The sequence below is a fragment of the Mizuhopecten yessoensis genome, unplaced genomic scaffold (genome assembly GCF_002113885.1).
Source record: "Mizuhopecten yessoensis strain PY_sf001 unplaced genomic scaffold, ASM211388v2 scaffold3819, whole genome shotgun sequence".
Lineage (NCBI taxonomy): Eukaryota > Metazoa > Mollusca > Bivalvia > Pectinida > Pectinidae > Mizuhopecten > Mizuhopecten yessoensis.
Genome location: NW_018405235.1, coordinates 1262472 through 1284697, shown reverse-complemented (window position 1 = coordinate 1284697; position 22226 = coordinate 1262472). Strand labels below are relative to the sequence as shown.

The 22226-nt window shown below is 35.6% G+C and overlaps 1 protein-coding gene across 1 annotated transcript; it reads left to right on the top strand.

The window, feature by feature from the left end:
* Positions 1-17883: 17883 nt before the first annotated feature.
* Positions 17884-19595, top strand: LOC110448070. Its single transcript, XM_021494103.1, has 3 exons — positions 17884-18000; positions 18289-18449; positions 19397-19595. Exons 1-3 carry the CDS (start codon positions 17884-17886, stop codon positions 19593-19595), a joined length of 477 nt encoding a protein of 158 aa, XP_021349778.1.
* Positions 19596-22226: the final 2631 nt, after the last annotated feature.

Below are 22226 nucleotides of genomic sequence, written 5' to 3'. Positions count from 1 at the left end.
ATATAGTCTAGAATATTTCGTTAAAAAATCGTATATGTAAGTTTAATTGCAAACGAAGCCGTTGTTATCTAATCAGACGGTGACCGGAACCGGGGTGAACAAACTCCCGGATAACAATGACTCGGGCAGAAACGTCACAGGTGTGATAAAGATAAGTTGAAAGAACTTGTTTCATAATTGTTGTAAAATAAATAAAGTTTTTATACACAACTCCTACGTATTAACTGCGTGACACAAGTTGCTAATTAAATTGTGAATCGAAAGGCTTAAAGACCGCAGGAACGACACGGTATAATCTTTGCACAAAGGGTGTACGCCTCAAGTAGATCGTATACTGTATTATCTCGAAATACATCTTTCGAGTTGGTTGAAAACCCCAAACAGAGATCACTAATGAAGAAAAGGTACACGTTTGGAATAAAAAGAAAGACATACATTGTATGTATATATTATCATTTAATTTGATTGGTCTGTTTGTAATCCAGAATTTTCATTAAAACAATCATGTGCGTCAATTTTAATGCATACGAAGTTGTTGTTATGTCAGACGATGACGTGAACCGGGCGGAACAAACTCCCACGCACCGATGATTCTAGTCCGAATTATTCTGACGTTTTATCGACTTCTGTTTATATCGGTCTGGTGTCGATTAACGTTAGAACTCCAGCCCTTTATGATATGCGGGAAATACGCGACCCGCGCCTGGGTCGCTCTTCAAACTGATATTTTAGAAACAAATCGTCACTTTCACACACATGTCGCACATGATGATTCCCCATCCACGCAATGACATAATCTTTCTCTGACGTCATAATTCCGTTTATATTTGCGATTCCGTTAAAACGATTTAACGTCAACCCTTGCGTATTCATTGTCTGACTCTCTATGACTCATGTTCCCTTCGCCCACACAGTCGACTGTTAGACACCTTTGGTTGTCAATGACATAAGTATGATAAAAACGTCATCGTCCAACCCAACACGTCGAATCCGTGTCATATGACTCGCGTTACCCTGGTCGACTGTCATATCTGATTGGACTACGAGTATGACTTACGCCTCCAAGTGACCGGCACCGAAACCCCACAATAGCACGATGATCGGAACTAGGCGGAACAAAACTCCAATTGGACCAATCGTCGTTCATGATGATTCCCTACTCACGAAATGGCATAGCCTTTCTCTGACGTCATCATTCCGTGCAGATTTGTAGTTTCGTCAGAATATTTACCGTCAACTCTCGTATCAGACCCACGTGGTCTTCACAGAAACCCCTTCTGAATCTAGACAGGGCCACTCCCTCGCAAGGACTTCGCACGCGATTGGATAATGCCCGGGACTTGGCGGAGCCACACGTGTCCGACGTCGTGTACATAGTAAGGCCATGTCTTCTGACGTCATGATCCCCTAACAGAGATAACTAACGAATAAAAAATAATTCTTCGAATAAGACATATTTATTATCATTAGCTTAATTGATTTGTTTGTACATGCTGTGCAAACTATTTCATTAAAAATGAACAGGTCAATTGTATTACATGCGAACCCTAATCAATAACAATAACTATACCATGCATAACCATATTCTTTCCAATACTAGATCATCATATATACCAGCATCTACAAAAAAATGGAATAACTTATCAGAAACCACTAGAAATCAAACCAAAGTTAGTATATTCAAAACTGCTATAACTCCGGAACATCATAAGCCACCGTGTTTCTTTAATTACGGACCCCTTCGCCTTAATATCTTATTAACTAAACTTGGACACAATTGTAGCCAACTGAATTATGATCTATTTCGTGTGTACCTTGTAGAATCTCCTTTTTGTGCCTGTGGCCACCCCTGTGAAAACTCATACCATTATTTTTTCCAATGTCCAATGAACAGTAACATCAGACATGAAATGTTAAATAAGTTGATACATTGTACCATATCATCCTATGCACCTAGAGTTACTATTGTCTGGACATGTTGAATTATCAAATGTTGACAATGAGCGTATTTTTGAAATTGTTCAGACTTTTTTTTATTCAAGTGACCGTTTCTAAACAAAACTTCGTGGGAACAGGTATATGTATCTAATCGGTCATAATCTCTTCTCTCCTAAACCTCTCATTTTTTGGTAACTCGTGCGCACTGTTTGGTAATCCGTGCACACGGTTTAGCAATCCGTGTGCACGGTTTGGTAACTCGTGCGCCCGGTTTGGTAACTCGTGCGCACGGTTTGGTAACTCGTGCGCACGGGTTGGTAATCCGTGCGCACGGATTAGTAAATGTTTTACTATGTCCCTTCGGGGGCTCCGTACTGTGTTAACTGTAAATACAGTTTATATACAGCAGACACGCCTCACACTGAATTTTCAATATGTGCAGCAAAGGATGCAAACGCTTACAATGCATTGGTCATTTTAAGTAGATGCTCGTATCGTCAAATGAGTGTTACTTTAAGAGTGACATCGTTAAGTTCACATATTATCTTTGGAATGCTGCGTTTCTGATCGAACTTAAATGTAAACCAAAGACTGCAATAACTAAATAAAATTGTAATTACTGAAGTAAGTTCTTCACATCCATTTCAATGTGCGAACTGTATTGGCTCTCTTGGTATACAATTCATATCAATTTGCAATGAAAGCAAATCATCATCCATTCGTTTCAAAGGCCTCTATTTTCCTCATATATAACATGCAATGTTACACAGTAACCATTTAACTTTCAAAGTGTTAATCAGGAATCCCAAGACACATGAGTGTGAATTCCGTCTTTGCGTATTGCAGAGCTATCCTCTCTTGGGAGCAGGCATCGATTGTCACGTCATTGGTTTGTGTGAGAAAATTACGTCGTTTTTCTCAAAAAATGATGACGTTACTCTCACAAACAAGTGACGTAACAATCAACACCCGCTCCCAAGAGAAGACAACTCTGCAATACGCAAAGACGGAATAGCGTCACAACTTAAACAATACTGACAAGTAGGAGGCAAATGATAAAAGCAATATTGTGGGAAAAGTCAATTTAAAACAAAATGTTTAAAACTCTTAATACAACAGTAATGTACACTATAATACAATAGCAAAGCTGCCCTAGGTGTTGGTTAAACATACACAAATAAAGAGCTATTTCCAAACCATTCACTTTACTATTCCAAACATACAGCTAAAGTTGAAATGTCTTGATCCATCCATCAAATATAACGATTTTTCTTCGTTTATTTGAAAATTAAAGTTAAAATCCTAAATAATATATAAATCATATTCTTTAAACATGTCAACGGCGAAATTAGTCCTTCACACAAATGATTTCTACTATTAAAGGGGCGAACATTTGACTGGGCGGAAAATTTCCCGGTATGCAGCATATTGACCAATCTAGCACAAATATTACTAGATTTTGATGCACAAGTGTAGATAGATCTTAAATTTAAGGACCAACTCACCTAAATATTTCTATGTTAAAATGAATCAATCAGACATATCAAATATATGTATCTAGATGTAAAATATATCGGTCGAACATAACCTAGATCCATAATCATTCGTTCCATGTGTAGCTAGGTATTCTATGCACGGTGGCCCCACTCTTTTAATTTTAATCAAAGGACAATTGGGCATGTAAAAGGCTAACCAAGTCAAACAGTATAACTAGTAAGACAATTACAATTCTTTAGAATTAGAATGAATGTTTACTTTTGATGTGGTTCTCATGAATTGAAACCCTTTTTCTGTCAGGAAAGATATTCAGTTTTAAAGTATTTATAAGTATTTTGCAGTCAAGATTAGTCTAAATGTTATTTTCATTACAGTAATTTTTTCTCCAAACATAGGGACGATTTGGATAGTTTTTCTATGACCCTTGTCAAATTGAATGTATGTTGCATTGATATCAAATTAAGCTGTATTTGTTAGTATACACATAATTCGCCATAATTGAAAGGTAAAATATAACGTGTAAAGGTAGGTCATGCACCATGTACAATTTACACTATACAATATATCCCCAATGTTACAATGTATCAAGCAATAGTGCATTATACAATGTACCATATATAGTTTACACTGTAAAATTTGTCTTACCATAAATCGGAACCATTGCATTTTACTCTCAGAATAATTAAAAAAAAAATTCTTCATTAATGATTTATTTATTAAAATGTTTATTTTGTTTTCAAAAAAGATTCCGATTGGTAGTTACAGATTTTGGCATTGGTATGCTATTCAACAAAATCTATTTTTTCTCTCTCCTTCAAATAGATCGAGACATTGTATGAATACAAAATAATTATACGTGTACCATCCAATTAAACACATGTGAATAACCGTGCATTTTTTTAAATTATTTTTTTCATGTTTTACATATACAAAACAATAAAGCACGTTCTCTCACACTCACATCTACACTGTCATCATCCTTCACATGATTTCATCATCATCATCATCATCATCATCATCATCATCATCATTATCATCATCATCATCATCATTATCCATAATATATGAATATCATCAGACACCCTCAACGAATCATCATCATCATCATCATCATATTTTCATCAGATGAACACAAATGTTTATATCTTTTAATGACATATATACAACAAAATCTCGTAGTTTCTTCACTCTCGCACCACACACTCGTACATCATCAACATATACACACATCCATGTAAAGTAAAGATAGTGTGCTTACTCTAGGGGGGGAGGATTTGGGAGATATTATTTCATGTGCATCACTAATTAAATACCCTATGCAACAAGCTAATAAGGTTGTGTCAGGGTCTTGGCAAATAATAGCAATTTTTAAAAAAGTATTCATTATTAAACAACTATAATTCTAATAAAGGTTTCCATTTCCTCCAGTTAAGTTCAAATTCCCTCTGCATGTAGACATTTTTACTGTTATCTACATGTTTTTGAACAAGGAAGTTATCTTTGATGACATTAATGAGTGCATTCAGATTCACAGACTTGCTCAGGCATCTAGTCTTGTAAATATAATGCTTTATAAGAATTAAAATGTCGTTGTCCACATAGCTCGAGTGTTGTGATATTATTCCAAAAAGGAAGGATTCCTTATTATACGCAAAAGGAATCAGGAGTATATCAAGTAGAGATTCAAATCTCTGAAGTAAAGCTTGCACCTCTTTACAATCCCATAAACAATGCACTATTGTTTCATGCTCCATATCACACAAAGTACATAGAGGACTTTGCCTCAATGTTATTTTTAAAAGAAAAGAGTTTGTTACTAAAATACGGTGTATAATTCGAACTTGGAACCATTGTAATTTTGAATGTTTTTGAAATAGTTATCTTTATTGCATTGTGTTACTCCTGGTCTTAAACTTGTTATACATTTATTGATATTTTAAGGACATTTTTACAACCCCACAATATCTTACACATGCTGACAGTGAAAGCGTTAGGGTCGTAAAGGGTTTTGGTGTCTGTCGAGTGACAGTCCACGGAGCCACAGCAAAACAGTTTTATAGTCTGATGAAACGATAATATTAATAGGTTCCTTGACAGATTAGATCAAGTTTCAGCGGAAACAGTGGACCCATTAACTTCATCAAAGAGTCTTTCCCACCAATGATGGTGGCAACAGGCATTCATGTGTGCAGTTCATGCATCATTGCACATATGGAGACAGGAGTTGCTTGTTTAGGCACCTGTGGAGAGATATTCACTACCCCAGGAATTGTTCCTATTTCCCTCGGGCAGTATGACATAAATTTCTGAAGAATTTGTTGCCTTTTATGGCAGGCCTTCATTGTGTATCTCATTAATTTAATATATATAAAACGGTGAAGGATCTAAATTATAACTGTCATGGTCTGGGAAAACTATTCAGCCATACTTCTGAGATAAATGTATTTGAAAATGGCAAATATATTCATAAAAAAAACATCAATGAGATTTTGCAATGAAAATAAAACTTCATATGAGGTCTGCTTTAATGAACTTTTAAAATTTCCTTGAGGAGAAATTTCGAATTTCTAAAAAACAGAATCAGATTACAGGGTGCCTTGTTTTGATATGTATGTGATGATTGGATCAGACTTAGGGGAGGAAATCATTATTTAAGTAATGCAAAATTCTTAACTTAAGCTGAGGAATGTGAAACCACTGTCTTGTATCATTTTAAATATGTTTTAAAGTTAAAAATGTGTAGAAAAGTCAAACAAACTACAACTACAAAATGTGATAGGTACGGTTGACATGTTCATTTGGTTTTTCTAACTTCACTGACACAATATCTGAAATGTGCTGTGTGTGAAAATATCTCGGGTGTTTACTGTTCCTTCGATTGTCCTGTCAAGACTTTCATTCATATAGGAGTTTTGATGTTTGACTGTCATGTGCAAATGCCCATATTCTACTAATACAAATACTCTCTATATGATACAGGTGGTAGTAATATAGCTAGTACTCGTGGTCGCACAAGGGAGGCCATAAGGACGCCATCCTGTGTCAAGGGGGTATAACTGGCCAGATAGTAATCATACATAATTGACTATCATAACTCCAATGTTCCAAGACTTTACTCTTACATATCTTTGTCTTGATTTTTTGTGAACTGTGGTAGTAAATAAAGTTTCTTCAAAATGTTTCCAAATCATTAACAAAATAAGATTTATTTATTAAGTTATAACAAGAACAAGAAATAAGGCCTGAGCACAAAATCAATACTTGAGCATGAGAATGGTTTCATTTAATGGGTCCAGGTATTTCAGATGTTCGAGTGACATAATAGATAGCGCACATGCAATCGCTTTCCACCAAGACAGCCAGGCTTCAATTCCCAACTCGGACATGACAAGATATTGGGTCACCAGCACAGCCTAGTGGATCTCCGGTGGTCAAATGTCCTCCCACTATTGGACCATCTATGCGCTTACCTTCCAGGCCAACAACAATGATAAACAGAGGTAATGTATGTGTCAAAAATGTTGTAGGATAGATTAAGTTTATGTCATATTACTTCATAAAAGTCCTACCCCCCAAATTTTGCACACCGTTTTAATGATCCCCGTTCCAACGCCAAAACTTGTGACTAAGTATTGATAACTGTTTTTTCTGTCGCGACTATACTGTGTTGGGGAAGGTTTCAGGATTACATTAGTGATTCTTTACATTTATATCGTTATAGGGGAATTGCTTTGCATTGTTAAGATTTATTATATTGTTACACCTGGTAAGGCAATTATTGATGTAGAATTGTTGGGGTATTAAACAATGAAAGTTTGATTTCTGATTCTTTCTGAAGTAGAGATGAACGGGGCTGCTCGCTTCAATGTTCTGCTAAATTAGTTCAACTATACAACATGACAACTCAGTTGTATGTCCTGTTTCCTTGTCAAATTGATGATTTTGAATTCCCTGGTGTCACCTATGCACCTGTATTGGGGACTAATTAGTAAGATACTGTCGTAGATGGGAATAAGTTAGTACTACGCACTTTGTCACATCAATAATAGCCAGCCAACAGTGAAAAAATCATAAAACTTCCATAATAACAAAACGTTTAACCCGAACTGAATGATACATGAAATACAAGAGTAAAGTCTTTATTGTTTGGTATGTAATATAGATACTTTCTCTGTCTGAAAATTTATATGACTGGTTTTTGGTAGTGAATATTATATAGGAAGAATTTGTAGAGTTTTGGGATTTGTAACAATTATGGGAACTGGCACTGGATATTATATAGGGAGTATTGTGTTTTGGGGACTTGTAACGCAAATAGAAACACTACTGTGAATACTGTCATTGGCATCCCCTGTGCGTGCAACCTTTCAAAAGACGTGCACCTGCACGGTCTCTAGAACCCCTTGGACCCTGTAGCCTAAACATTGTCAAAATTGAGATTTTGTTCAAATTCAATGTTCCTGGTCCTGGCTCGGGGCGAGTTCCTATTTCAATCTTAATGAAACTCGGTGTGAAGATTGTCATTGGCACCCCCTGTGCGTGCAACCATTCAAAAGACGTGCACCTGCACGGTCTCTAGAACCCCTAGGACCCTGTAGCCTAAACGTTGTCAAAATTGAGATTTTGTTCAAATTCAATGTTCCTGGTCCTGGCTCGGGGCGAGTTCCTATTTCAATCTTAATGAAATTCGGTGTGAAGATTGTCATTGGCACCCCCTGTGCGTGCAATCTTTCAAAAGACGTGCACCTGCACGGTCTCTAGAACCCCTGGGACCCTATACCCGAAAATTGTCAAAATTGAGAGTTTGTTCAAATTCAATGTTCCTGGTCCTGGCTCGGGGCGAGTTCCTATTTCAATCTTAATGAAATTCGGTGTGAAGATTGTCATTGTCACCCCCTGTGCGTGCAATCTTTCAAAAGACTTGCACCTGCACGGTCTCTAGAACCCCTGCGACCCTATACCCGAAAATTGTCAAAATTGAGAGTTTGTTCAAATTCAATGTTCCTGGTACTAGCTCGGGGTGAGTTCCTATTTCAATCTTAATAAAACTCGGTGTGAAGACTGTCATTGGCACCCCCTGTGCGTGCAACCTTTCAAAAGACGTGCACCTGCACGGTCTCTAGAACCCCTGGGACCCTGTAACCTTAACAATGTCAAAATTGAGATTTTGTTCAAATTCAATGTTCCTGGTACTAGCTCGGGGTGAGTTCCTATTTCAATCTTAATGAAACCCGGTGTGAAGACTTTTATTGGCACCCCCTGTTCGTGCAATCTTTCAAAAGACGTGCGCTGACACGGTTTCTATACCCTCTAGGACCCTATAACCGAAAATTGTCAAAATTGAGATTTTGTTCAAATTCAAATTTTCTGGTCCTAGCTCGGGGTGAGTTCCTATTTCAATCTTAATGAAACTCGGTGTGAAGACATTCATTGTCATCTCCTGTACGTGCAACCTTTCAAAAGACGTTAAACTGCACGGTTTCTATACCCTCTAGGACCCTATAACCGAAAATTGTCAAAAATTGAGATTTTGTTCAAATTCAAATTTTCTGATCCTAGCTCGGGGTGAGTTCCTATTTCAATCTTAATGAAACTAGTGTGAAGACTGTCATTGGCACCCCCTGTACTTGCAACCTTTCAACAAGTGTGCACTGTCACGGTTTCTATATCCTCTAGGACCCTATACCCGAAAATTGTCAAAATTATTGAGATTTTGTTCAAATTCAATGTTCCTGGTCCTAGCTCGGGGTGAGTTCCTATTTTAATCCTAATGAAACTAGTGTGAAGACAGTCATTGGCACCCCCTGTGCGTGCAATCTTTCAAAAGACGTGCACCTGCACGGTCTCTAGACCCCCTAGGACCCTATACCCGAAAATTGTCAAAATTGAGAGTTTGTTCAAATTCAACGTTCCTGGTACTAGCTCGGGGTGAGTTCCTATTTCAATCTTAATGAAACTCGGTGTGAAGACTGTCATTGGCACCCCCTGTGCGTGCAACCTTTCAAAAGACGTGCACCGGCACGGTTTCTAGACTCTCTAGGACCCTATAGCCGAAAATTGTCAAAATTGAGAGTTTGTTCAAATTCAATGTTCCTGGTCCTAGCTCGGGTTGAGTACCTATTTCAATCTTTTAAACTCGGTGTGAAGATTGTCATTGGCACCCCCTGTACGTGCAACCTTTCAAAAGCCGTGCACCGGCATCCGTTTCTCAGCATTTTTCTGTATTTTTTTTAATAAATAATAACTGTCCACCTTTACATTGCCCGTAAAGGGTAACATTAACGCCACAGACAGGGTACATTACATGTCATACAGGGTACATTACTTGTCATACAGGGTATATAACATGTCAGACAGGGTATATAACATGTCAGACAGGGTATGTAACTTGTCAGACAGGGTATATAACTTGTCAGACAGGGTATATAACATGTCGTGCCTTACTTGGATTTAAATCATTAAAAACGTGACGTTTTTACATTTCTTTACGATTATCGACTTCATCTTTTCTCGGGACAATTTTTTCAAAATACTGAATTGATTCTGCTTTACATCTAATGGATGCAGTCTTTTATAATTTGTATCTGTTATGGAATCAGTTAGGGTTGTTACGGGGAAACCCTTAGGCTTCATAAATTTAACCTATATTTAAAACCTTGACATGGCCTGTTATTTGAACAGATTACCTCCCCTTTTTACATGTATGCAAGAAAGAAAATCAGTCATATCAACAACATATAAACACTCTCGTATATAACTACCATTTATATAGTTTATTGAAAACATCTGTAAATAATCATAACGTTTATTTGATGGAAACGTTTTTTATGTATGTGAATGTATTGGTGTTTTAATTTGGTAGATTTGGTAACTGCATAATACAGCTGTTCGACCGTCTAGGACCCGTTGGTAAAGCTGGGGGCGAAATCCAAATGGGTCTAAAACATTGTTTGCCACAAGCAGGTGGTGCATAAAAGTCCTCAATTGAAAGAATTTCAAAACTTAAAAGAACACTGGTTAATATCTAAGTATATCAACTGCTGTGGCGTAGCATACATGTATGCTTGTATGCTTAAACATATACTTAAAAATTTCAGAAGATTTTGTTCAATCTTATATTTTTATTAATTTTTTTTTAATAATCAAAAATGAATCAATCATAAAAAAAGGAAAGAATAAAAAAAATCTTGAAACTTTAGTACGACGGAACAGTATACATGTAGCGTGCTGTCCTCAGATACCCCATTTTATAACGTGCATTGCATAATAATAGTATTTCAACATTTAATCTTATATAGTAGACTATAAGCATTTGTTTTTAGAAAAATGCCCGATTTGCCAATTCGATTCCAAATTCATCTCCACTTTCGTCTTCATTGCATAACGAATATATATATTTACCTGTAACTGTGATTAAGAACAGGTACCAGTGTATACCTAATCAGTGTACCTTCAGGAACTTACCTGGATTGTTACTGCCCGGGGCACGGACCCGGGATATCTGCCCGAGCCTAGAATGAAGCCGTACTCCAAACTGTTATTCCTAATTAGTGTCACAACATCAGGGTTATTAATTGTAGATGTGTATCTCTGGGAGTCAATTCAAATTAGAACGCGGAATTAGGCAAAATCTCTTCATGTCATTGAGTATTTTCTTTTGGATTGATGTATAAGTAGCGTAACACAATTCCTTGTATTTATCTACTTTATTTCTAAATTGGTAAATAACAATCTACACGTCTACCCTTAATAAGATTGATCAGAGACTAATATATGGAAAAATATTAATCTCATTTATTTTCACGTTATATCAATCTGTTACAACTCTTATAACAACTCACCAGACGCGTATATTACATATAATATATACGTCTCTGAACTTACTAGACTCTCCCCCAACAATACAATACAGAAAATGTTTAACATATATTATGCACTTAATAATTGATATATAAAACAGAAAGAAAAAGGAATGGAAAATAGTTTGATTATGAATATCTTGAATAGTTTAAGTTGAAAACATTGCTGTCTTTTCCTGTAAAACTTTTTAATGTTTCGTCTTCTATTATTTGAAATGCTTTGCAATTCAATTACAATTCCTTATTGATTTTTTTGGGTGTTATGAGGTGTTTTTGTGTTAATACGACGTTAGTCTCGAAATTTTCTTTTTTCCTACCTCTTTCCTTTATCTTTACATTCTCCTTCTTCTTCTCTGTATGAAATAATGTGGAAAGAGTGAGAACCATTTTATATAACAAATATCGATAAAACTTCAGTCATCGGGGATTGTGAAATAGCCAACGGTAAACTTGTTTGCAGGGAGAGTACATAACTCAGATATATATAGTTAACAATACTCGCGTCACCATACTATCATTACGTTACATACATGTCCCCAATGTCAGGTAACAGAAGTTTGGGTAAATCGTGCCGCCCTGTCTAACCTGTTATTTAGTTATATTGAACTGTTGAAAGTTCTATGGACTAATGGGAATGACAATGAACTACACACAAATGAACGCTTGGAAACTGAATATGACTATACCAATGATATACGTTGTATTTGAAGTATGGTACGAGTCAGACAATCTTTGCATGAAACAAAAACTTGTATTATGTAGATGTGAGGTTGGATTTAGATGTACCATGTCTTGATTTATATCCCCTACCAGGACCACTTCCCTTTGCAGTATTATTTAGGTTAATATCTAGTCTGTCCCAGTTAGGGGGTCTATATATACAGCCAAATAGAATAGGCTTATTATGGGTGGTTACTTCAGTCCATATTGATTCAAGATCATCTGTCTCAAGGTAAGGTCCACGTTTAATATTAATAGTATGTGTAGTATAAATCGGAAATCCGCCACCATAATTATTTCTATCCTTTCTAAAAATATTACCAAAATGTCCCAAAGTTATAGCACTATCAGGAATTGAATCATCAAGATGAGTTTCAGAGACGCAAGGATATCGTATTCGGAGAACTAAGCATCAAGAATATGAGTTTTGTTCCTTTACGAACAAATATTAAAATGACAAATAGAAATATAATCTAGGTGGATGTTGGAGTTGTGTGGACGGGGGTTTGGGTGAATGTCACCACATATGGATAATACATATATAGTGTAATTGAAATATAGTGCTAATTCAGAGAGAATGAATTCAGAGAGACACTAGCGATAGAAAACATGTAAAAAGTAATGAGTCATTCCCTGCCTTTACAGCACCAGGATAGTTTGTTATTTTATTCATTATCAAAAAAGAAACGCGTCTGTAGAAAATAAATCCTGGCAGAGTAAGAGCAGAGAATGACATAGATATGTTTTAGGGAAAATACATGATATATAACAATATTTAAGTCTCGTAATCAAGACTGGCATGTACAACTGTTCATATTCTGAAAACACAGAACATATTAGATATTTGATAATTTTGGACATATCTTATACTTAGTAGTTTTTGAAAGATGTGTTCTGTTGAAAATTCAACTGCTCACTTCGCCATGGTTTTCTATGGAATAGAATCAAACCAAGCATCAGCAAGTACGAGTAAAGTCTGTAATTACACTATGTGCCAAATAAAGAACTAAATAGTTAATCAACTGCATTACTGACTAACTTAATATTGTTTCAACTATATTACTAACTAAATTGATTCCGTTTCAACTATAGAACTTAATGTGTTTAGCTATGTAAAAACACGAGTTCTGTCCGCTAAGTACATTGGTACTGGGTAACTTAATCAGACCGTGTTTCGAATTCTGGACGTTTCGTACTCTATCTTTTTTCAACAAAACATCAGATGCATGCAAATTCATTGTCAATAATGATGTCTACTACTACAGCAATTGTTGCTAAAACTGCAAAAATAAGCATGTGTTTAATGTGAAGATAAATAACATTGTTTTCAGACATTGTCCTGACAACAGAGTAATAATAACAAAGCTGCGTTGAACGATTCTACAATTCTCACTACTGGTAGTTTTAGTAAATATGTTGTCCTTCACCTGACATGTATATACTTTGTCAGAACAGAGGAGAGAGGTATATACTTTGTTAGAACAGAGGAGAGAGGTATATACTTTGTCAGAACAGAGGAGAGAGGCAATACTTCGTCAGAAAAGAGGAGAGAGGTATATACTTTGTCAGAACAGAGGAGAGAGGTATATACATCGTAAGCACAAAGGAGAGAGGTATATACATCGTCAGAACAGAGGAGAAAGGTATATACATCGATAGTACAGAGGAGAGAGGGATTGAACTCTTTTAACGTAGGCACATTGTGATTCATACGTATTTTGCGCAAATATTGCTATTTATATTGAAAAGTTCCATGGAAATAAAATTAGCAAAACCTTATCGAAATATTGATTGGGAGAATTGCGAAAAATATATCTAATGTCAGTTTAATTGAATTATAAAATAGTAAAAGAAAATAAATAATAAAAAAACATCTATTTATTCATGCTGAGCCAATACGGTATCACGTATCCTAAAACCTGTCACACATCTATGTAAAATAGTTACATCAATGATGGAAATACAATTTTGAGACTTGAGATATTATTTTTCTGTTGTGTTTTACACTCAAAACACTATCGCTGATTCTGTTTTCCCATTCCCTTTTACTTTTCATAAAAGTACCGCAAGGTAAGGTGTTCGTACTATTTTTTAAAGTGATGGTGATGTCGGCTATATCGGTTTCCGATGCATAGTTACAGTTGTTGTCAGTGGTACGGGAACCTGAAATACAACGTTACTTGAAAGACAAGGATGACATAGTTACAGCTGTTGTCAGTGGTACGGGAACCTTAAATACAACGTGTTGTCTGTGGTACGGGAACCTGAAATACAACGTGTTGTCAGTGGTACGGGAATCTGAAATACAACGTTACTTAAAAGCCAAGGATGACTAACAAAGTGATAGAACGTAATACAAATGAAGTCCTTGAAAGCGGAATTTCACTAATTGTCCAGGTAAAAAAAAACGTTTTAACTAATAAGGTGTCGATTTAAAATCATCTGGGGATAAACATTCACTGTATCTATCAGGACAGAAATTCATATTTTTATATACATAATTGTAAAAATAAATGTGTCTATTGTTCTTATATACATTGTCGGAATTGATAGGCCATTGTCAACTGTAAGTGCGTTGTAGCACCGCATTACCTTATCCAATCCACCTTACCAAAAATCAATAGCTATTGACTGTCGTGGGGTCATTTAACTGAAGCGCATGGAGTGATGGGGCATACCTGTGGAATAGATGAATCTGTAACGCAACAGAGAATGAGAACATGATCGTTTTAATTAAATTTGGTATGATTTTATCAAACATCCTCGGAACATTTAGTATTTCTAATGGATATTTCAGCAGGATAAACGGATACAAGTTATCGGGCGCTTTCTCTATTTTGAATTTGAACTTGAATTCTACACGGATAAAATGTGCAGAAAGGTGTCTCCAGACCTCATGTTTGTCCTTCAACTATCACAGCCAGACAAAGGAATGTCAACTGAATGCTAACCCCCCCCCCCCTACACTAACACGAGCGCAGTACAGGAGATAGATGGCTGGGCAATCTACCATCTACAGAAAGGTAACAGATTGGGGAATCAATATAACAAATATGTGAGATTATTTGAAATTTGACAATTATGTAGGTGAATGATTGGAAAGTTTACTATACAAAATTAATTTTAACAATATTACAGACGAACGATTCCTTCATTTTCTCGTAAAAAAGCTCTTAATTGACACAGATAAAAAGTTTTTGTTGTTTAACATTTCGTGGGTTCAAAACAATTTCCGCACGTACATAAGTATCTTTACAGACAAATTATAAAATAAGGTGGTAAACGTAGTTTAATAAATATAGAGTCGTCTGTATGCATCGAAACAGATCTTCAGGAACAGACCAACACGGCGAAGACCCTCAACTTCGGTTATAAAATAGATCCCCATTCCCTGCGGGACATTTGGCACATTTCACGATTTATTCTTTCAAATCAAGAAACTTTCTGAAGTCACGAACAATGTAGAACGACACAGTGGTACCGAAAACGGGCGTACCAATTATGTAAACTAAAGCTTTCTTTGTCAATTGAAAGTCATGGTAACAGACGTAGTATTTCTATAAACGACAATGTATCCTGTCGACTGACTATGTAACATATATGTCGTCATGGTAGTTAAGTCCACTTTCTTTATTTCTGAGAGTAACAGATGAGGTATTTCTATAAACCGAAGATTCTCCGGTCGATTAGAAATTGAAAGTAAAACTGAACAAACAAATATAACTAACTAAACAAACTTTGAACTGACATGCCATACAGAAGACAATATCAAGTTATGAGAGAATATCAAATCAAAACAAAAGCGTACCGGACAGGTACAAGTTTTCTGGAACCGATGAAAAGGGAAAAAAAAGACATGTTTTGTCATCGACCAATGACATATTGAACACGTGCTTAATTGTAGTTTGCATTGACTTAAACTCGTGATACTAATTTGTTTACAAACTTAAAAGGAGATGATTATGTTATCACGTCTGTGCAATAAGGGGTCCTGCGACAACCGCCTTGGACGAAACATAATTTGTAAAATTGTAGATCCATGTTATTATGTTAACGTACCAATGAATAAATTTTTAACAAACCCCCTTTATTCCCTGACGTACTGTCCAGTGTTATAAAGAGAAGGGGTGTTGTATCCCTGAAATAGGCAAATCTAATTTTCAGTTTATTTATTTTTCAATTTGCAATAAGTATGAAACAAATTTCGCCAACTAACATCAATCAACCTTGTTGGCCGGAATAGAGGCATGTAGGGTTCAAAATTTGGGAGTAATCTGGAGTACCCATGTTGCCAGGTTAGTGACGCAATACTACAAGTCCGATCATTAAATCGAACCTCGGTCTTGGTAAAAGTTGAGTGTGTTATCCAATGTGTCCTCCGACCTCCGTTAAACTAGAAGTCGTCATGATCAACTCGTTACGGCTACTGTATATGACAATATTTAACATGTTATTCACATTGTTTGTACATATGTTTCTTGTTTAAGAAATTGCATGAAAATGAATTTCAATATTGCGTTAATATGTGTAATTTCACCTGTTGATTGGCTTGTTTTTATGCTTTTAACTGTTGTTGTTTTATTTGAGGAATATTTGTTTTACTTCAAGTGATAAGTGTATGTTTCCCGGAAAACCTACACAGGCCATGTTTACCAGACCTTACAGTTCACTGTTTTTCCCTGAAACAAACATTACTGCTGTCACTACAGTGTTCGGTACGGACATATATCGACCAATAAATACAAAGAATTCCAGATATGATTTAATTACCACCCTATCAGAGGCAGCGTTAAGTTGTACCATTTAACGGAGTCACGCCAGAGCGAACTTGTATAGCTAGATATGGAATAGCTGTATGGCGCGGTTGTCACTCATTTACAAAATACCGGCTATGTCCTCTTGAATTTTGCATGATGTGTTGACGGGTAACTTACTCGTAATTACCAAAATGCATGTAAAAGCTCTATCAAACCCTCATCCATCTGTATTGAATATGATGAGTCGTCAGGTAGCTGTAAACGTGCCAACACTTTAATTACGTCATTGTTTACGTGTACAAGGAACGCAGTTAATGGTTCTATGTGAACACAATAAACTACACAAAAGCTCGAAAACCACCCACAGATAAATCATTTAAAATGTCGTATCATACTGCATTGCCATTTTACATTGTGAAAATAGGGAAACAAGAAAACTAAATAAATAATAAATAAGTAGTTCAAAACTTAACTTGAGGTATGTTGTATACCTGGCCAGTGTAAGGCCATAAAGTGTAACATTATCGCCACAGACAGGATATATATCATGTCAGACAGGGTATATAACTTGCCAGACAGGGCATATCACTTGTCAGACATAATCTGACTTAAAGGAGTACTGGTTAATATCTAATTATATAACAGGTAAAGTTCGAATTACATGTATGCTTGTATGCTTAAGCATATACTAAAATATTTAAGAAGAAAAAAAAGCAATCTTATATTTTTATTGATTTCTTTATTTAATAATAAAAAATAAATCAATCATAAAAAAAATGAAAGAATAAAAAAAAATCTTGAATACTTTAGTCCGACAGAACATTATACATGTAGCGCGCTGTCCTCAGATACTCGTTTAAGTGCCTTTTAGTCTTATAATAAGCAAGTAAAACTTTTACAGTATACTTGTTAATAATCAGACTAAAAGGTGTTCACAGAACACGGGATATTGCTTCTATGGCCTAGTAGAATGTTTGTCAAGCTATGTAAGCATACAGTCCGAAAAATGATTTGCTACGCCACTGAACTGTGCCACTACTCATAGGAGCCTAGTGGGGCTAAGGCATTATTAGAATGGTAAACAACTATAGCATACCTCTGTGTTATAACAAATGCATGTGTATTACGTGTTTGTAGAGAATGACTGGGAACTGGTCTTCAGAGCACAGTCCAACAACAGTCTGAGTCCTTATGCAGCATGGATGGGAACGTTGTCACTTCCAACTCCGGTACAGGACGGTTGTAGGCTTATGACGGAAACGTTCACATGTACCACCATTTATAGAAATGATGTTCTTGATATGTGGAGTTCGGGAAATATTACTGAGGCGAGTTTTATTAATTTATTATTATTTTGGCGTCCTGTCACCATAAGTTTAAGTGTGCTTCGCTGTGTGTAACATCATAAATTTCCAATATAATTGACACAACTTTGTGTTATGATACAAACTCAAGAAATAAACGCATGCAATTCAAATATAATATGGTGCTGGTCCTTTCCTTTGTTTGAATTACAGGTACAACTGGAGCTAAACCGAGGTGGTAGCCGAGTTGTCTATGTCCGATTTGATGGCAGAGGATCAACGTTCACCAACTGGTTCGGCATCGATAAGTTAATAGACAGTGGCTGGAGCACCATGTCTAAAAGCCGCACCTTCAATTACTTCTCCATACATGGGTATTACTTATTGTTGAAACAACTCTTTTTCAAATTGTTCTTTTTTTCGAAAATGAAAAAGACTCATCATATAACTATGTACAATGTTGTTCAATAAAAGCATCATGCATTTACAATGACAATGTCTTCTTTTAAGTTTGAAGTTATAATTTTGATTGATTTTGATTTAGAGCGTTGCAAATTAACAAGTTACCTCCCAATTATCAATTATTTTTGTCCTATCAGACATCTATTAGATTGATATCATGTGGAGGGCGTTAAAATATGCAAATGATATTGGTATTATAACCTAACAATTCAACAGGGTGGATCTCTATATTGGTATTACTGACAATTTAACAAGGAAGTGTATTCACTGCCGGGCTATACAGTCAACGAAATTGATTTAAAGATAAGATTGATACACTGATTTCATTTATCTTTCTTTTTTGTCGTTTATGGTTGATGTTATGAATATCATAATTCTAAATTCCTGGAAATTAAATGTCTAGATTTACATGGCAGATGACGTCGATGAACTAGAAGACTCTCTATAACTGGTCTTATTCACCTTGTACATTTTTCTTGTGTTTTCATATTTTACCATAGTCGTAATCATTTTGAGTTAGAATAATAGGTTAGGTAACATTTTCTGTTTGTGTTGCTATGTACGGCTTATGTAAGATTCATTTGTTTGCTAGTATTTTTCACGCGTGGAATATAGATATAGGTGAAAAACACTATCGTGACGTTTGAAACATGTCTTCTTATGAAGCGTAAATATACAATGTATCTAGGAATAATGTCGGTATCTGTGGTGTATTTTTATATCTTCTGATGCGAAAAAACACAAAATAACCTCAGGAAATGCAAATAATCTGTTTATTTAAAAATTGGTAAATGGTAATTAAGACGTTATAGAGATAGACTACGACTTAATTCTCGAATTTCATCTCAATGTTTTACAGGACTGCCGAAAGGAGGTTTTTTATCAATCAAAACTATGGCAGCTGTCCTGTCGACGCGGGCTGGATGGCAGTTATTGATACCACTTCAGTCTATGGACCATGTGAGTGGGACATCAAAACAAAAAAGAGGCCAGCCTTTCTTTTCGCTCCAACAGAGGATGTCACTCAGTGGCAGAACTATGGTAATCTCATTGGGTGAAAACTATCGAATCAGGTCGACAACAGGAGCAAGACAGGCTCTGACGTAAAATCCTAGTTTCCAAGTTAATTCATTATTTAAGTGACAGAATCGCCAATTCTGATTTAAACATAAAGAAAAGAATATCCTTACTTGACTCCTGTTGTAGTATTAATCATCAATACACTTCTAATAACAATACAGTGTTAAGAATCCATACACGTCTAGTAACACTGTAGGTAGTGTAAATCATTCATAGACCTCTAGTAACACTGTAGGTAGTGTAAATCATCCATACACGTCTAGTAACACTGTAGTGTAAGTCATCCATACACGTCTAGTAAAACTGGTAGTGTAAATAATCTCTACCCGTCTAGTATCACTGTATAGTAAATCATCCATACACGTCTAATAACATTATAGTGTAAATCATACATTGACCTCTAGTAACACTGTAGGTAGTGTAAATCATCCATACATGACTAGTAAAACTGTAGTGTAAATCGTCCATACACGTCTAGTAACACTGTAGCTTAAATCATCAATACATGTCTAGTAACACTGTAGTGTAAAACATTCATACACGTCTAGTAACACTGTAGGTAGTGTAAATCATCCATACATGTCTAGTAACACTGTAATGTACATCGTCCATACACGTCTAGTAACACAATAGTGTAAATCATCCATACACGTCCAGTAACACTGTAGTGTAAATCATCTATACACGTCTAGTAACATTGTCGTGTTTAATATCAAGACCCGTCTAGTAACACAATAGTGTAAATCATCCCTATACGTATAATAACATTGTAGTGTAAATCATCCATACACGTCTAGTAACACTGTAGAGTAAATCATCTATACACGTCTAGTATCACTGTAGTGTAAATCATCCATACACGTCTAGTAACACTGTAGTGTAAATGATACATACACGTCTAATAAAACAATAGTGTAAATCATCCATACGCGTCTAGTAACACTGTAGTGTAAATCATCTATACACGTCTAGAATCACGGTAGTGTAAATCAGCCATACACGTCTAGTATCACAATAGTGTAAATCATCCATACACGTCTAGTATCACTGTAGTGTAAATCAGCCATACACCTCTAGTATCACAATAGTGTAAATCATCCATACACGTCTAGTAACACTGTAGTATAAATCATACATACACGTCTAATAAACCAATAGTGTAAATCATCCATACACGTCTAGTAACACTGTAGTGTAAATCATCTATACACGTCTAGAATCACGGTAGTGTAAATCAGCCATACACGTCTAGTATCACAATAGTGTAAATCATTCATAGACCTCTAGTAACACAATAGTGTAAATCATCCATACAAGTCTAGTAATACTGTAGTGTAAATCATCTATACACGTCTAGTATCACTGTAGTGTCAATCATTCATAGACCTCTAGTAACACAATAGTGTAAATCATCCATACACGTCTACTAACACTGTAGTGTAAATCATCTATACACGTCTAGTAACACTGTAGTGTAAATCATCCATATACGTCGAGTATCACTGTAATGTAAATTATCAATACACGTCTACTAACACTATAGTGTAAATCATCCATACACGTCTAGTAACACTGTAGCTTAAATCATCAATACATGTCAAGTAACACAATAGTGTAAGTCATTCATACACGTCTAGTAATACTGTAGTTTAAATCATCCATACACGTTTAGTAACACTGTAATGTAAATCATCCATACATGTCTAGTAACACTGTAGCTTAAATCATCAATACATGTCTAGTAACACAATAGTGTAAGTCATTCATACACGTCTAGTAATACTGTAGTTTAAATCATCCATACACGTATAGTATCACTGTAATGTAAATCATCCATACATGTCTAGTAACACTGTAATGTAAATCATCCATACATGTCTAGTAACACTGTAGTGTAAATCATCCATACACGTCTAGTAACACTGTAGTGTAAAATATGAATACACGTGTAGTAACACTGCCGTGTAAATCATTCATAGACCTCTAGTAACACAATAGTGTAAATCATCCATACACGTCTACTAACACTGTAGTGTAAATCATCTATACACGTCTAGTAACAAAAAAGTTTAAATCATCTATACACGTCTAGTAGCACAATAGTGTAAATCATCAATACATGTCTACTAACACTATAATGTAAATCATCCATACACGTCTAGTAACACTGTAGTGTAAATCATCCATACATGTCTAGTAACACTGTAATGTAAATCATCCATACAAGTCTAGTAACACTGTAGCTTAAATCATCAATACATGTCTAGTAACACAATAGTGTAAGTCATTCATACACGTCTAGTAATACTGTAGTTTAAATCATCCATACACGTATAGTAACACTGTAATGTAAATCATCCATACATGTCTAGTAACACAATAGTGTAAATCATCCATACACGTCTAGTAACACTGTAGTGTAAATCATCCATACACGTCTAGTAACGCTGTAATGTAAATTATCCATACACGTCTAGTAACACTGTAGAGTAAAATATCAATACACGTCTAGTAACACTGCCGTGTAAATCATCAATACACGTCTAATAAACATGTCGTGTAAATAATACATACACGTCTATTAACACTGTCGTGTAAATCATCAATAC

Bases quoted from the DNA above. Each gene is read 5' to 3' on its own strand.
- LOC110448070 (XM_021494103.1), top strand. From the start codon at position 17,884: ATGCATGTGTATTACGTGTTTGTAGAGAATGACTGGGAACTGGTCTTC. The intron at 18,001-18,288 runs GTACAGGACGGT...TTTGAATTACAG, and splicing joins CGTTGTCACTTCCAACTCCG to GTACAACTGGAGCTAAACCG. The intron at 18,450-19,396 runs GTATTACTTATT...AATGTTTTACAG, and splicing joins AATTACTTCTCCATACATGG to GACTGCCGAAAGGAGGTTTT.